The sequence below is a fragment of the Chenopodium album genome, chromosome 13, assembly GCF_948465745.1.
Source record: "Chenopodium album chromosome 13, dcCheAlbu1.1, whole genome shotgun sequence".
In the NCBI taxonomy this organism is placed as follows: domain Eukaryota; kingdom Viridiplantae; phylum Streptophyta; class Magnoliopsida; order Caryophyllales; family Amaranthaceae; genus Chenopodium; species Chenopodium album.
In genome coordinates, this window is record NC_137846.1 from 3,584,731 (window position 1) to 3,602,045 (window position 17,315).

At 33.8% G+C, this 17,315-nt stretch overlaps 2 protein-coding genes and 1 long non-coding RNA gene across 3 annotated transcripts; 2 read left to right on the forward strand and 1 right to left on the reverse strand.

The window, feature by feature from the left end:
* Positions 1–4,050: 4,050 nt before the first annotated feature.
* Positions 4,051–4,674, reverse strand: LOC145574276 (uncharacterized). The gene is made up of 2 exons (XR_014098031.1): positions 4,535–4,674; positions 4,051–4,440 (listed from the first exon to the last, which is right to left on the reverse strand). It is a non-coding gene; the product is annotated as an uncharacterized LOC145574276 (long non-coding RNA).
* Positions 4,675–6,901: 2,227 nt separating this feature from the next.
* LOC145575999 (isopentenyl-diphosphate Delta-isomerase I-like) lies at positions 6,902–13,244 on the forward strand. Its single transcript, XM_081633785.1, has 6 exons — positions 6,902–7,246; positions 8,177–8,232; positions 10,148–10,239; positions 11,439–11,541; positions 11,625–11,762; positions 12,757–13,244. The coding sequence occupies exons 1-6, from the start codon at positions 6,942–6,944 to the stop codon at positions 13,011–13,013; spliced, it is 951 nt and encodes a 316-aa protein (XP_081489911.1). The 5' UTR covers positions 6,902–6,941; the 3' UTR covers positions 13,014–13,244.
* Positions 13,245–14,242: 998 nt separating this feature from the next.
* Positions 14,243–16,660, forward strand: LOC145574277 (putative 4-hydroxy-4-methyl-2-oxoglutarate aldolase 2). The gene is made up of 2 exons (XM_081632029.1): positions 14,243–14,379; positions 15,989–16,660. Exon 2 carries the CDS (start codon positions 16,002–16,004, stop codon positions 16,500–16,502), a length of 501 nt encoding a protein of 166 aa, XP_081488155.1. The 5' UTR covers positions 14,243–14,379; positions 15,989–16,001; the 3' UTR covers positions 16,503–16,660.
* The last annotated feature ends 655 nt before the right edge of the window (positions 16,661–17,315 follow it).

Consider the following 17,315-nt stretch of genomic DNA (forward strand, 5'->3'; position numbering starts at 1 on the left):
CTTTTAATCTATTACTCCCTCCGTTTTTAAATACTTGTTCCATTTCTACTTTTGCATTATTCATTTGTCCTACTTTGTTAAATGTTTGTGATTTATACGTAAGAAAAAAATATAGTCTTGTGGGTACTTGTTGGAATCATCTCAATGGTTATAATTTAAAATTATTGATAATTAATGATATTATTGATCAAAGATTAACATCGTCATATGTGCCCAAGAGAAATAGAACAAGTAATTAAAAACAGAGGGGGTAAACTAATAAAAAGTGATATTGTGAAAATATACGTGACTAATCTAACCATAATAATATTTGATTTTTGCATTAGTAAAAATATCAAATTAAAGTTAGATATTAATCAAATAATGAAATAATTGTTATGGAATAACAAGGGTGATATAGTAAAGAGGTACGTTGTAGGCCTAATATAGAATGCAAACAATCATTAGAACAAAAAAAATAGACTAAAATGTAAAGGAGTATAAAAAAATAAAGAAAAACATAAACTTTTATATGTGACTGGCCACACCGTGTAGCCCGTTATATGAGGATTAATTCGTTAGTGTTACATGGTTACTTCGTTAGTGTTATAAGGGTTATTTGATTAGTGTTAGAGATTACTCGATAGGTATTATAGGGATTACTTGATCAATATTATACATGTTACTTTATCCAGCCACATGGTGTAGCTAGTCACACACAAAACATGTTGAACGTCAACCATGATAACCTCTAATGAGCTGTAATTATCAATGCCATCCCACGCTTGAATTTCACTATAGTAGTAGTAGTAGGGTGATAAAAGTATGGAGTTATGGACAAGTGGAAAATATGTAGGGAGTAATTAATTAATTAAGCATGCAAGATATTAGAAATATCTGGGCTTTTCTTTCCACCCCACCTTAGCCGACCTGTGACTATGTTATCCCCAGACAATAATCCAGGTTACCAAACGCAGCTGGAATCATCTCAAGGGATTATCATGCTACACGTGTATTTTCGCCTTGGTTTTTTTTTTTCGTCTTCTTCTTCTCTTCATATATGGAAAAACTATCGTAATTACTTTATGATAATATTCTCTAAATTAATACAATACTCGTACTTCTTATAAAAGTTACAAGTTAAATCTTACTTTAAATTAGTGGGCATGGTGCTATATCAAATACAGAAAACTAAACCTCTTGCTACCCATGTTTAAAAGTAGCTTACAACATCTTACGTACTCTATCTTATATCTAATCTCTCCTACTTAAAAGTATGGTCTATGGAATAGTGTTCTACATATAATGAATGTGAATAAGTATATAAATAAATAGATAAAGCTATTACTACATACGAAGCAAGTGCATGTATTTTGTATTTTCAATAACTTTTTCATATTATATTATAATTATACTTCATATGATCTCCTAATGTTTGCCTCATAGCTCAACTTATACGAAATGTTTTGTTAAGAGTTGTATTGAGTTGATAAATATTTTTGTCATTTATATAATAGGTTAGAAAATAAAGTAGAGAGATTAAAGAGACCATGTTAACTAAAAAAAATTACTCAAACAAACTTAAAATGACAAACCACATAAAAATTGAGGCAACCTAGCTTTTTAATGGATGAACAGAGTAATTTCAATAATTTTTTTTTTTTTAGAGATGCCAAGTTTTCTACTTGTACATCAAGGTGCATGTATGTAGTTATAGTTTACTACTGTATTTATTTCAGAGGTATAATGGTATATTGGTCAAACCAAAAAAAAAAAAAAAAAAGAGTAAAATTATTAGTTAAAATTGAATTCAGGAAATATCTTTACTAATCATTTCCAAAACTATCCTCAAAAATCATAGTTCACACTTCCTTATGTCCAAAAATTGAAATTGAACATGTATATATCAGTATTATCTGTATATGGATTTCCAAAGGCAAATTGTGAACCACAGTACAATCCACCAAGTTGAACAATTCAAAAAGAACTCAGGAATCAAAGTACAAGAAAATAACATGTCAATTTACAGGAAGTGAAGCTCATGCGAACACATACATAGTGACAGAGACGAGACAAATAGAAAAAAAAACTTCAAGAAAACTACTTAGCTTCAACTAAGTGGGCAAGTCTTAAAGGCACCACTTGCTTAGAGAAAGTTCATGTCTCCTTTTACAACTCCCAACTAACAGTTACCAGCTAGTGAGAAAAGCAGCCCAGAATGTGGAGATGACAGCACCAGAAATATTGCATCATTCAGGATTTCAGCAGAATCACAATACCAATTCGCAGTAAGTGCTAAGCATAACATAGCATGAAGAATTTCTAGTAGCCGTCTAAATTATTGTATTCGTACCTTCGTATCACCTCTACTGACTTGGATGACTGGCATGCTGATAGCAAATAAATTTTTTTACACATATTGGCTAAGGAAATAGTAAAAACGACAGTAACAAATGAAATACTTCTCCCTAGCAGGTACTTGCAGACCTTAGGACTTGGTAGCTTTGAGCAGTTGAGAACTACGAGAAGTCCATTAAAATCTTCAATGAGCATAAAATTTAGTACATTTGCTAAGTTCTAAGAGCAGTAAACATCGACAAGATCCTCACTTCCTCATGTATTTCAACAACTTCAAGCATCTCGCAGGGTAATATACATTTCAGATTGCTCTATGGCCTTTTTAACTTCAGAAAGTATTTAATTCTCCCTGTACCCTCCCAGACACAGTTCCATAGTCTTACAAGAGAAATCAAAATTCTCACCACCTAAAGCACAACAGCTAGAACCCTTCAAAGTACCAAAGTCTAGAGATCATACTTATCAAATATCAGCCATCATTCTGGCAGAAAAATACATCTCAATTCTCATTAGATGTAGATCTAGGGCATCCAGAGAACCGCACAACATTGTCTAGAATATGGTGATAACTCTGACAGGTACTCAAGAAAGTTGTGACCACTAACATTCTTGTGCTCCATTTTACAACAGCTTGTCAGTTCACTAGAAAGCACGTGTGATTCCTCCATGCGACATATGCACACTTACATTGGAAGCAATCAACAACTTAGAGCAATTGTATGAAGTAACTCATCGTAGCCAAAATAGAAAACATTCCATAGCTCAACTCATGAATAATGACATAAGAGCACACACAGAAAATTCTTGCAAGATTGCCTTCTTGCGTTTCTTCTTAGTCCTATGCTGGTGATTCGGTCGAGGAGAATGAAGAAAATTCCATAGCCCAACTCATGAATAATGACATAAGAGCACTCATAAAGGTTCTAGCAAGATTCTTACGTTTCTTCTTAGTCACTATGCTGCTGATTCAGTCAAGGAGAATGAAGCAATTCCATAGACCAACTCATAAAATAATCACATAAGAGCACTCATAAAGATTTCTTGCAGATTGCCTTCTTATGTTTCATCTTAGTCATATGCTTATTATGCTGGTGATTCGGACAAGGAGGGTAAAGAAAATGTTTGCAATGGATTCACCCACTTGAGGGTCCAACTCATATACAACGACAAGTTGACAATATCTAATATAGAGGTCCAGATTTACACAATTGTACCACTAACTGATATGTATCAGAAAAGCTATTTCCAAATGGCTACCACACATCATTTCCCTGAAGATTTGTTGTGGAACTCCTATTGTCAAAAGGGTTCTTAGTCTTATACTCTTATTATCTAACACTATAACAAGCCATTTCATCTAGGCCAAAGACCAAATTACTAAGCACGCCTTAAGACTCACGAGCTGATTACCTAATGATTAACGTCCTGATCATCATCTAGCCCGATGTACAAAAATAACAAAGCATTAATTCTTGTTATAATTTCTCATTATTTGTGGAGGTTCCGTAAAAACAATTGGAATCGGGTCGCTTAGCCCCAATGTGGCAAAAAAAGACCGACTCATACAACTTGAAAGCAGCTCAATTGAGAAGCATATAGTGAAATTGAGTAGAGAAAGTGTAATGGACATAGTAGGGAGCAAAAATTTCATTGCAGAAATCAAAATAAAAAACAGCACAATCAAATAAGTTAGCTAAACAAGAGCAGAAAGACCATCACAATAACACAAACTGTGCTATTTCTATTTTTCATTGAGACATTTTATCAAACACTTGGCATGCATTACAAAAAAAAACACACCAAATTTTCCTGCAACAATGTAGCACAACCTTACTAAAATTCCCAGAATCATTATTAAAATTCAACTAAAAACAAACAAAATCCATAAAACAAAATTGCAAAATTAATTGAAAAGGGGGATGATTTCCTAATAAAGTTATAATTTATCTTCCCTAATGATATTATCATCAGAGGGTGAAGAACCATCTACCAATACATTATCAACGGAAGAGATCCCTTGTTGCTGCTGCTGCTGTTGTTGTGGCTCATTCAAAAGCTTCTCCATGTCCCGCATCCTGGTTCTGGAAACGCCAGTAAGAAGAACTGCAATGGAGGAGAGAGAAAACGAAAATCAGTGGAAATGCTTCGTAGTAAGAAGAAGAAATGAGGAAGGAAAGGGAGGAGAGAGAAAGAGTACTGGCAGCAGTTCCGATGGTCCATATCCAGAGGATCTTAATTCCAGTAGGCTTGTCTTTCCACATTTTCTTTCTTTCTTTTCTTCGAGAGTTCTGGGTAATTTTTAGCAATGGTGTAGCATGTAGGTTTCAGCTGTCTCGGCTTACTAGGCTACAATGCTACATCACCAATTCACCACCCTTGGTTGACTCGGTTTCGTGTTGAGTTATTTTGGGTTCGGGTTTTTTTTTTTATTACATTACAAGTCAATCGGTTAGGATATATGCATTTTAAAATTATCATGAATTTAATAATTTTGATTAATATTTTATTCATTTTATAACATGTATCATATGGTTTTGAAAAAAAAAATCACAGTAATGTCAAAATGAACCCTTAGTTTTTATGAAATATAGTCAATTTACAATTTGAAAATAGGGAGACGTGAATAATTACGAGTATTAAATTTAAAAAATATAAACATATAACTTCGAATATTAAGGCAGAGTACTCCATAATAGAATTGTATTTTATTGGTTACAAATTTACAACGTACTGTGCATCGAACCTACATATGATTTATATGTAGAAAATAATTTGGTATCATTTTCAGGTGCATATTCAATATTTATTTATTTATTATTTTTTTTTTTTTTTGATAGAATTTGATTCAATTATAATGTTTCATTGGTTACAAATATATAGTCAACAACTTTACAATTTACATGACAACAAATCTTATTTAAAAAATTATTGAATTTGTGAAAGTTGGAGATCTAGGAAATCAATCACGTGTAGGATCACAAGATCAAGTCATTGTTATTATTTTACTCCATAAATGAGGTAGAGAATATATTATGCAATATCATTACCATTTTTAAATGATTCTAAACACATTTGATATACTCAATCAGTTGATTGTGTTTGGACTATAGATGATCATCACTGTACTGATTTTGTAATTATTTAAGGTGATAAGATTTTTCGATGTGTTATCATTTGATCTTGCTCATATGTAAGGTAGAAATTAGAAAATAAGGTACCACCCCGACCTTCAATAAATAAATAAATAAATCAAAGACAATTAACACAACATTATTGACATGAAATTTATTGGATTATACACCAGCTTACTTGATCAAATTGAGTGGGCATGACTACATTGTCTATACTCAATAGTCAACATAAAACATCCCATGAAAAAAAATATTGAATAGTCAATACCAAATAATAAGATGGTAGGAAAAGTTAATTTTTAAGGGTAGTGAGATGGTATCTATATTTTTTGTTATTGTTGTTGTTTAGAGAGCCACAAAGGCGGGGGTGAGAATCGATATCAGGATTTCCTGAATTCGGGAAAGGAAACTCTAACCGCTTGAGTTATTTATTCCCCCATTCTCTTGATATCTTGTATAAGTACAAAGAATATGATTTGTCATGATCTTAGATCAACTTTAATTGGTAATAAAAAAAAAAAAAAAGCAATATTTTACTTAGTATATCAAGGATATAAGATGAATGGGTAAACACATATCTCATGAAATGATATGGTTGATCCAATTTGAATAAATTCATATTCTCATTCAAGTTGGAATTGAAATGAATCAACTATTATTAAAGATTTATAGAATCAAATTTAAAACATATAATTCCATACAAAAGCACACAATCCTTATAATACATACTTGGTAATATGAGTTATATGTCTTTATCTAACATATAACTAAGAATTATATGAAGTAAACACTAAGGAGTTTTACATTTTTCGACCTGTTTGTATAAAATTGTTGTGTACTTTGAAAAGTGTTATCATTGATACACAATTGATAGATTAAAATGTTGACTCAAATTTGATTTATACATACATAGAGTCGAATAAAATTATATTGAAGCAAAAAAAAAAAAAACTCATAACGTAATCTTGGTTGAAATCTATTATCAATATCGCCTTTTTAAGATGAGACAAATCCCCCATTTTAATTAGCTTTATACAAAGTAAATATGTTATGCATTTTCGGTAATAAAAATACAAGTAATACAGAGCAACACAATAATCAAATTTCCAATTAGCAACAAATTAATCAGAGGTGTCAAATTGAATCATTGGGGCTTGTTCACTTCAGCTCCAATCAGTTTATTTCATTTCAGTTCAATTCTTAATTTTCTACTCACATAAAATATTCATTTCAGCTATATTCAGTTCACTTCAGCTCCGTATAAGTCATGCCAAATTATTATACTCATTTAAGGTCAAATTCTGAATCGAGTCATTTCAAATTAGGCGTTCCCTATAGGGGAATAGAATAGAGCAAGATTAAGCAAAGTGGTAAAAGATGCGAAAAAAAATAAAGGACAATTGAGAAGAAATAAAAGTATTAATCATCGTCGTCCCAAGTTAGAATAGTATAAACAACATAATAATAGTGGAAATGGCATCGCATCTCAAATGTATCGCCACCACTGCCTATAAATTCAATCAACCTTCTTCTTTCTCTCTCCTCTATAAACCTTCTCTCTTTCTCTCTCTTCACAACCCCAAATCTCTGTCTTCCTTTTCTCTCTCCTCTTCTTCTTCTTCTTCTTCTTCTTCTTCTTCTTCTTCTTCTTCTTCTTCTTCTTCTTCTTCTTCTTCTTCTTCATCTTTTACTCGATCTTTCGCCACCTCAACCATGGGTGACGTACTTGCTGATTCCACCATGGATGCTGTTCAAAGACGACTTATGTTTGAGGATGAGTGAGTATAATTTTTTCACTTTATAATCCATTTTTAAGCTTGCCCTTTGAATTAATGCCTGCTGATGATGTTTTTTTGATTTTATTTTTCTGGGGTTATCTGGGTTTTGCTTGTTTTTTCTTGTGTTTTATGTCAATTAATTATTTTTTATTTTTTATTTTTTTTATTTTTTATTTTTTTGTTTTGATGATTGTTTTGGAGTGATGGGGTTTGAATTAATGGATAATGCTGATCTGGGTCATGTTTTTATTGCTTCAATTCTGCTGATTTTACTCATCATACTGTGATAATTTTTTATGATAGTTTAATTAATTTTAATAAATAATATTAATGCTAGTGGTTGGTTGGTAGTCTGCCATGAGAACGTACAATAATTGCTAAATGATATGCTTACTTTTCTGGAAAACATGTTAATTGTATGTACTTTGCCAAAATTTGGATCATGTTGCTAGAAATCGAATAAGCATGTGTAATTCACTAAATCAATATGCTTGGAAAGATAATTGGATGATCTTCAATCTGTATCCAATTCTACAAGTGCTCTATGTTTTTTTGCTTGTTGTCTAGCGCTGCCCATTGTCAAGGTTGCACAGCGCGCTGTTGAGTGGACTTGTTGGCGACGAATTGATTACAGTACATCACAAATTCTAAGTCAGGACCCTTGATGATTAATCACAAAATTTATATATGTATTAGCATCTAGGCTTTTGGCGCATTTCACCTTTTTTTGCCATCAAATCTTAATGAATAAACTACCTATATTTAACAAATGCTTTATGAGATTTATAATTGTTTCTTATGGTTAGTTATTTATATATATTAGAAATCTGAGATTGTATTAAATCTCCCACTGTTGCATTTTAGAGTACTTCAAAGACTCAATTACAACATAAACCCTCTTTTTTAATACCTAATTTATCTATTTTGCAGATGTATTTTGGTGGATGAGAGTGACAACGTTATTGGTCATGATAGCAAGTACAACTGTGAGTTTTTCTTCCCCTCTCGAAGTTTGACTTTTCATAGATACAACTGTTTGCTAAGAGTTTCTTGTTATCTTCCTTTAGTACAAACAAAATTTAGAATGATCCCGACTCTATGTTACTTCCAAATTAACAACTAACATGGTCTTTGGTATGTGGGTTGCCCTAGACGTCACATTTGATATGATGACCTGTTTGGGCATTTCGACCACTATTACACACTGTCTACCTAGGTGAATTTTAGGAAATGGCTTGACTGGCATGTTATGGTGCAGTACACCAAAGCATAGTTGATTATGTTTAATTTGGTGGCCCATGTGCATTTTCATGGGCCAGGTTTAATTGGCCATCTCTGTTTGAGGATAGCAATTTTGTTCGGACAAGACTAGCTTCCTCAGCAAATTAATTCACATTTCGCAGATAGCTGAAGTTAACATGTTTTCTGCTGAACTGTCTGTTTTGAAACGTTATTGCCTCTTTGGTTTACACTCTTAACACTTAAGCCCTGGAGTTGATAGTAAATACTATCAGTGATTGTTTTCAATCAATAGGTTTCCGAGTTTCATACTAATAACATGAAAGTTATGGTGTGCATTGGATCCTGTTTTCCTGCTAAATTGAATGGGTAGTGGTATCACTAGCATAAAGCAAACCATGACTACTGCTTGATGCCTTTAAACTGACTTGTTAATGGTGTATGAAATATATTATGCTTTAATCTATCATAGGTATGCTGGTAGAAGCCATTATAAGCTTTATTAGATATATATTTCTGTTATAATTAGCATAAGTTTATCTTTGGTTTGATGTAAGCCTGAGTAATTAGGGCTGTCTTTTATCCAAGGTTGAGTAGTATCTTTAGCTTTACCATTCTAACCTGTTTATCCCACTTTTTATATTTTGTCTTGGAACTTTGTAGTTTAATCAAAAAAATTTGTCAATTACTACCCAGCAAAGTTGGGGGTTTGTCAATTACTTTTTGAAAAGGTGTTAATTAACCTTTTATGAGGGGTCATGATTACTATTGCTACCTTTACTAGCTTTCCGGCGAGTTTTGCCCGATTGTGATGTCATAATGTGTGTTTAACATTTAATCCGCTATATATTAATGACAAGGGAATTGAATGATCTTGACCTAGTAAAGTAAATTTTACTCTTATCTTCTTAATCATGGTCATTTATTATCATTAACACCATGAACACTTCTCACATTTTCCTGGTTCATCTTTCTGATTAGGGATTTATAAAATTCAATTCTTTTACCCAACATTTTATTCATTTTTGTCAAATCCCACATAGATTTGCAACAAATTTGGGGGAAATCGGAGCTTTGATGTCAAAAAATAAAAATAAAAATTGACATTGAACGTGGATATATTGTCGGTGGTTTTAATTAGGGGTTTAATGATTTATATTAGTTCGCCTTTTCTTATATAGTTATATGGTAGTAATTTTGATATGACCGCTTTATGACATTATCGCCAGATTATTCAGCCTGAAAGAATACAAGGTAGTAATAGTAATCACAAACTGCTTCAAAAGGTAGCAATTAACATTTTTTTTAAGGTAGTAATTGACAAACCCCTTACTTTGGTAGGTAGTAAGTGATAAATTTTCCTTTAACTGTCATGTAACCTTTTGGAGCATACAATAAGAGTAATTGGGCTTTATTATCTTTAACAATCTGTATTTCATGAAGAGATTGATAGAGACAATAGATAGTTAGATGCAACACAAATAAGTCAAATCACTATAACAGAATTGAAATGTCTTTCTTTGGTCTATGGTTAGCTCTAAATAAAATTTACTTGTTGTATTGAAATTAGTAGCTCTCTTGTTACATGCATTATACTACCACGGATCTTCTTAGCACACAGTCATGGTTTTCTTATTCTTTGAATTTGCTCACATTTTATAGGTCACTTGATGGAGACTATTAATGCAGGGAAGGCACTTCACAGAGCTTTCAGTGTATTTCTGTTCAATTCAAAATACGAATTACTGCTTCAGGTATGTCGCCTGCTTCACCATTTTTTAAATTGACAAATGTCTGTTGAATGTCGAAGTTTATTGTTTGAGTGATTAGAAATACTTTGGCTGAGATTTAGAAGCCTTGACCTAGAAAGAAACAAGAAAGGCTTGTTCATATGATAAATTATAAACTAGCAGAATAATCTTTTTCCCTTCAGCTGTCCCTGATGTAGCCTTCTTAGTGATAATTACCACCCGATATTCTTATAAGTACAGTTCTCTGCAGTCAGTTTTTTATTAGCTTGATCTAACTGAATTTTTTTCTACTACGTATTAATAAAGTCCTCGGTCAATAGTGGTTGCTTGGTCTTAATTTACTTTTCAATGGTGCATTCTAGACCTAAGAGATGAAAAAGAAGTCAATTTTCTTGTTCTTTCTTCCCTACTTTTTTCATTGGTTTATATATTTTTAGTATCATATGATTACTTATACCAATAGACTATTAGGACAACTGAGTGGAATATGTCATCGAATCTAGCTCTTTTTTTTTTTCGTTTTCTTTTTCCCTTGTTTTCTTGACAATCCCAACCCTTCTTCCTTCAATACTACTGGACGTACATAGTTTACTTTTTATAACTGAAAGCCTCCAACTTATGCTTGTTGTATTTTTGCTAACTGCCCTTTTCTTTTCACCAACCTTGGGCCATGAGTCCACAACAAAAACCTATTAATAGCTATGAGTATGTTATCGTGCATTTGAAAATGTTTGTTTCTAGAATTTTTTTTTGAAAATAAGATGACTCTCTTGTATGCGTGATCGGTTATTTAATAGCCCTTCCACCCTTTTAAGGAAATTAAGATTGAGGATCTGATTTTTGATCAGGCTCTTGTGTTCACATATGCATTATCACTCTCATTGTCAGCAAATTGTCTTTTTTTGCTTCTTATTAAAGGTTCCTTATTTTTCTGATCCGTCTTGTATAGGCAGTCAAAATTCAAAGTGGCAGATTAAATTGTATGGCTTGCATGCTTGATATGAAACAAATGTGCACTACACACCAGCGGAGACTTTGCTCACAGATAATCCACTTGATTCCAATATCACATTATGTGGAGAGTTTTGTGTCATGTTAGCATTCTAGGCTCGCTGAGTAGGATTTCTAGATTATGTAGAACGTAATTTTGAGCAGTTTTCTTGAAATATATGCTTCATGACTTATTATCATTCTTTGTACAGCAACGTTCCGCCACAAAGGTGACTTTCCCTCTAGTGTGGACCAACACTTGCTGTAGTCATCCCTTGTATCGTGAGTCAGAGCTGATTAAAGAGGATGTTCTTGGTACTCAAATTTTGCCCCAAAATGTACACATTATTATGTCTAAACATATGGTTTGAAATCTGAATCAATTTCTGTGTTGTTAGGTGTGAGGAATGCTGCTCAGAGGAAGCTTTTGGACGAGCTCGGTATTCCAGCTGAAGATGTGCCAGTTGATCAATTTACTCCGCTTGGACGTATGTTGTACAAAGCCCCATCAGATGGAAAATGGGGAGAGCACGAACGTAAGCTCTTGAACTATATCCCCTATTTTATGTCCCCTTTATTAGTTTTTACATTCGATAGTTCAAGAGTTATATTCTTTATAGCTTTTAGCTCATTATCCATTCTCATGATGTTCTGTGATGGGGTCATAAGGGTAGCATTTTTTGTTATTTGGCTCCTCATTAAAGGCATGAGATTCTTAATAATACGCACATTTTAGAATATCCCCAGTGCAGTTTTCTGCATCTGAACCACATATTTTTTTGCATGATCAAGGAGCTGAAAATGATATTGGAGTGCTAAGAAAAATAACTGCTAACAGCGAATGTTACTTTAGTAAGGGAGTTCTGCAAAAGCGAAAAACTATTAAAATGCAGTCAATGTATCAGCATTTGCATTTTAATACAATTCTCTCATGAACAACCCAATTCGGCAATTCCTGCTTCTTTAGGACTCTAGCTATTGGCCGAGGTTTATACCGGCTATTTCTGGCTCTAAGCCTCTAACTGATCGACATTTCAGGAAGTGGCCAGGAGTCTCAGTTACAGATGGCTCTGGGCTGTGCCCAGTCCACGTGCTTTGGGGTTAGTTAGGCTCGGCCCACAAGTTTCGTGCCGTGCCAGGCTTGCGTGCATAAGCAAAATTGCATTTATTTTAGCATGCTTTGATGTGCCAGGCCCGGCCGTGCTTTATCGACTTATCATGCTTCTCCCGAATAAAGACGCTCCAGGCTCGGGCCACGGCTCACATGCACAATACCGTGCCGTGCGAGCCTACATTGTGCCCGTGCCTTGCCGTGCTTTTTCGGGCCGGGCCGTCTTTAGTCGCAGGACTGTCCTGCTCTGCAATTCGTTCTAGTGGACCTCCTGCTGGTCATTAAGAAATTATAAAAATCATACTCCATACTTGTGCAGGAGCAGTTCCCTATCTCCCCCCCCCCCCCCCCCTCTTTCCCTTTCTTCTTTCATTCTGAAGTACGCTGTCATACTGACTTTTCTTCGCATCATGTTGCAGTTGATTACTTGCTATTCATAGTAAGAGATGTCACAGTGAAACCTAATCCTGATGAAGTTGCTGATGCCAAGTATGTCAGTCGAGAAGATCTCAAGGAGATTTGCCGGAAAGCTGATGCAGGTGAGGAAGGTGTGACTCTTTCCCCCTGGTTCAGGCTGGTTGTCGACAACTTCTTGTACAAATGGTGGGATCATGTTGAGAAAGGCACTCTCAATGAAGCCGTTGATATGGAAACTATTCACAAGCTTATAGAATGATTTCTAGCTAGCTAAGATAATATTAGCAGTTGCATTGGCTAGTTTGTCCCATAGTTGAATTGTCCTGTTTACAGCAGGAATAGCTTGTTTATTGTTTGAGCTTGTAATTTCGCTTAAATTTTGCCTGAATTTTCTGATACTGTAATTTGGGAGTGGATGTGTACTCGGTTTTGAGATTTTAAGATGTTATAATTTGTGTTTTTAAGGCAGTAGATATGGTTTGGCACTCAACTGGCTGCTTTTATGGCATTCAATCGTTCATCTACGCTATTTCTTCCTCCAACTTTCTTTCTGATACTGTAACGCTAAGAAACAGGTTTTATTTTTGTTGGCATGAACTCCTATACAAGTCCGTAACTAGGCAAAGCTCTGAAACAGAAGGAACAGTGACAATGATATTAAAATCTCACTCACAGATTTAGCAACAAAATGCGTTGCTTGAATTAGCGACTTTTTATTCAGATTATGACTGATATATGCTTAATAAGTTACTCGATACAGCTTTACGAGAATGATAAACTACAATGAACTAAGATCATGCTTGGATCTCATGGTATAATTTATATACAATACTGTACAAATTATATTCAAGAACTCATTATAACACAGAAGAAATATGGAAAAAGAGTAATGGTTGGATAATGAAACTTAAGAAAACGCAGTCGCATGAATAAGATAATAAAGTAGTGGTGATACGCATATTAATTGAGTTCGTGACTCAATCATTGTACTCTTTTTTGAGTTTTGACAAAGGGGAAAGGTATATTTCTTTCACTTTGGAGATTTTGCAAGTTTATTTGATACCAACTTGTTTTTCCTTTTGTTGTCATTTCTAAAAATAATCTATAGTTTGAGCTGTATTTTTTTTAATTATTATTGTATATGAGTATATCTATCTAATATTTTATTGTCATAACAATAACATTAAGATATATGAAATTCGTAAATGGCATTTTATTTAAATTTAACCACTTCAAATGACCACACAAACGGGTAAATTGACTCCGATCAGAAAGAAAGCTTTGCATTAAAAATCCAAAAAATAGAATATGTGATAATGTTAATGTCTTATACGGAGTATTCATTATTAACTAAACATACTTATGGATCTAAAAAGTAAGATTAATCCAAAATAACCCAACCGACCCGTTGACATGTCCATTTCGAGTACCTTAGTGGGTAAGACCATAAGAGTATCTATCACTGCGTCATTAGTTAATAATAAAATGATTTAATTATTTCATTAAAATCATAAATAGCAAGAAAAAGAGTATCTCTGTCATAGATTGATTGAAGAGCCCTGAAAGATCACAACTTTAAACTCTTTCTCTCTCTTCTTCTCATTTTTTGGGCTTTCACTTGGGAGGTAATTAATTCTCTAATTAAGCTCCATTATTGTTATTTATTTCCTTTTTTTCCCCTTTATTTGATTTCTGTTTTCATTATGTTCGATCACAAAATTATGCACTACCATAGAATTCTTCAGTTTCATTATCATAATTCTGTGGTTGATAAATATGTGATGTTTTTGGGGTTTTTTCTGTCAATATTTTGTTCAGTGATTGGATGGTTGAGTGACTAATTAAATCGAAAGTTGGTATTATTGGGGTTTTTTTTTTTTTTGGGTGTTTAAGATGAATTAATGTTGTTGTTTGTATGCAAATAGCTGTAAAATATCTGAGTATTTTTATCTGATTTTTTTCCCTATAGTTTTAGTATTTGTGCTTCTAGTTGTGATTTCATGTTTCCCAAAATTCATGTGGGAGTAGCCCAAAATGTGGGATGATTTTGTTTTTTTATCCAAAATAGTAATAGAAAGTTGGTATGAGATAGCCAAAAAAACAGTAAAAAAATCCTTAGATTGCTAATTGTAGATGTGTTTTTTCTGGATTAATTACATAAGTGTGTATATATGGGTGATTAGCACTAATTATAGATTTATAGGTATGATTGAAAGGGAAAAAAAAACCTGTGTTTCAATAATAATCAATTTTGATAAGTAAAAATAAGTTTTAATCAGCAAAGATCTGTAAAAACTACTCCCTCCGCTCCGCTTAGATGGTGATTCTCTCACAAAAGATAAAGTCAATGTCCGAACAACATTTAGAGATAGAGGGAGTAATAAAGATCAGTTTAACCAATGAATTTAAGTTTTTGATTCTAATCACTTCAGTAAAAATCAGGTGGGAGAGATGAAGTCATTGTAAAATTGATTTTGTTTTGTTAACTGAAATGCTCTCATGAGTTTGTAGTATGTTGATCCAATATCACCTAGTCTTGGTTGTACTTTGACTCCTTCTATACTGCCTATGCCTGTGTGATTAAGGAAGCAACGTTCTGTACTGCTCTGATTAATGTCGAGATAATATAGCAAAAGATTATTACCCTTCTGAGGTACATTTCTTTCATTAAATGTTTTGCTAGATGAGGCGGTAAAATTTCTGTCAAGTGTTTAGGTAGAAAAATGTAGGCTGCAGAAGTGGACATATAGGTCTAGCCACGAACCTTGCTGACTTAGGCTTCGTCCTTGGCCTGTTTTGTTTCTCCTTCCCCCCTCTCCCCTCCTCTCTTTGCAACTTTTCTTCGTGGATGAGAGAAAATTCCTCCACCAAAACCTCGAAAACCCAAGTCATGCTTCAAACATGTCCTGATCACATATTTAACATGACTAGGATTCGCCTGTTGTAGTTGGATTAAGGGTCAACTAGAATCAGTCTCTTTAGAGTTTCATATGAAAGATACAGTTCTGCACTTCTGCCTTACCTGCCTAAGGCGAGTCAGCCTCTATAAAGGCATAATTGGGTCAGCTTTGATTTTGATGACACTAGTATCAGTAGTATGTAGTTTTTTTCTTTCTTTTAGGTCCAACGTTTCACCTGCTCACCATGTTTTTTTTTTTTTTCAATATTTGTCACTTAGAAATTAGGTAATTAACTTATTATACTTGTAAATCCTTTGCATATATCCTCCTACAGGTGCTTAAATAACATGGCTTCGGTGGCAACAGCTGAAGTTTGTGATGCTAATTCACATTTAATTCAAAGTGGTGAATTACGAGCCCTGCAGCCAATCTTTCAGATATATGGCCGACGCCAAGTGTTCAGCGGACCAGTAGTCACTGTCAAGGTTTTCGAGGACAATGTGTTAATCCGTGATTTTCTTGAGGAGAAAGGCAATGGTAGAGTTCTTGTTGTTGATGGTGGTGGGAGCTTACGATGTGCAATACTAGGAGGCAACCCAGTACAGCAAGCTCAGAACAATGGGTGGTCAGGAATAGTCGTGAATGGGTGTATCAGGGATGTTGATGAAATCAATAGCTGTGATATAGGGGTCAGAGCTTTGGCTTCTCACCCTATGAAGGCCAACAAGAAAGGCTTAGGGGATAAGCATGTTCCAGTCACGATTGCTGGGACAAGAATCTGTGATGGTGAATGGCTTTATGCTGACGCTGATGGAATTCTGATTTCGCGAAGTGAACCTTCTGTCTGATCTTGTGGTATGCCAAGTCCGTAAAAACTGTGTCATTGATATATGTTGATTGTGAGTGTAATTCAGGTTTTTTTTTTCTTCATTCGGATCTATAAACAGCCCAAAATGTACTAATTTTCAAAGTTTGCAATAATGAAGTGTATGTTATGTATCTGAAACCTGGTATGTCTTATGGCTCTCCTTCTTTAGCATATTAGCATGATCTTTCAACTTTGTTTAGCTGGTTCGCTAACACACAACTAAGCATCTCGGAGCATAAATGTCAGGTTCAATTTGGTTTAAGATGAATATTAGAAAAGAAGGAACATAGAAGGGAGGCATAAAGAGGAAACTTGTGCATACATTGGGAAAATGTGTCATTCCTCGGAAAAAAAAAACAAAAAAAAAAAAACCTTTTCCCATTCAACCAAGTTCTTTCGAGTGCATATTGGGGCATAACACTTATATGTTAAGCATGCATATAGGAGGGCATTATGGGTTTTTTTTTTCTTTTTCATTTGATGTTTTTTTATCGTGGTATATTTTTGTGTTTTATTATGCATGTATAATGTACCATTAAAGTATAAGTTGTCTTAATAGTACTTTTTGTATACTATTATACATGTAGTACTACTTTTTATCATCCTTTGTTGTTGATTATTTTCTCCTAAAATACCTACCACCTATTATGCTGTAGTGGTACAATTTACCATCCTATATGTTTCTAAAACATATAGGCGCAAAATAACATTAACCAGTTCTTTCAATGTCAATTAGCGATCACTAGAAATACATTTCCCCTTATCAATCTTATGAATTTCATATTCTGAGCCA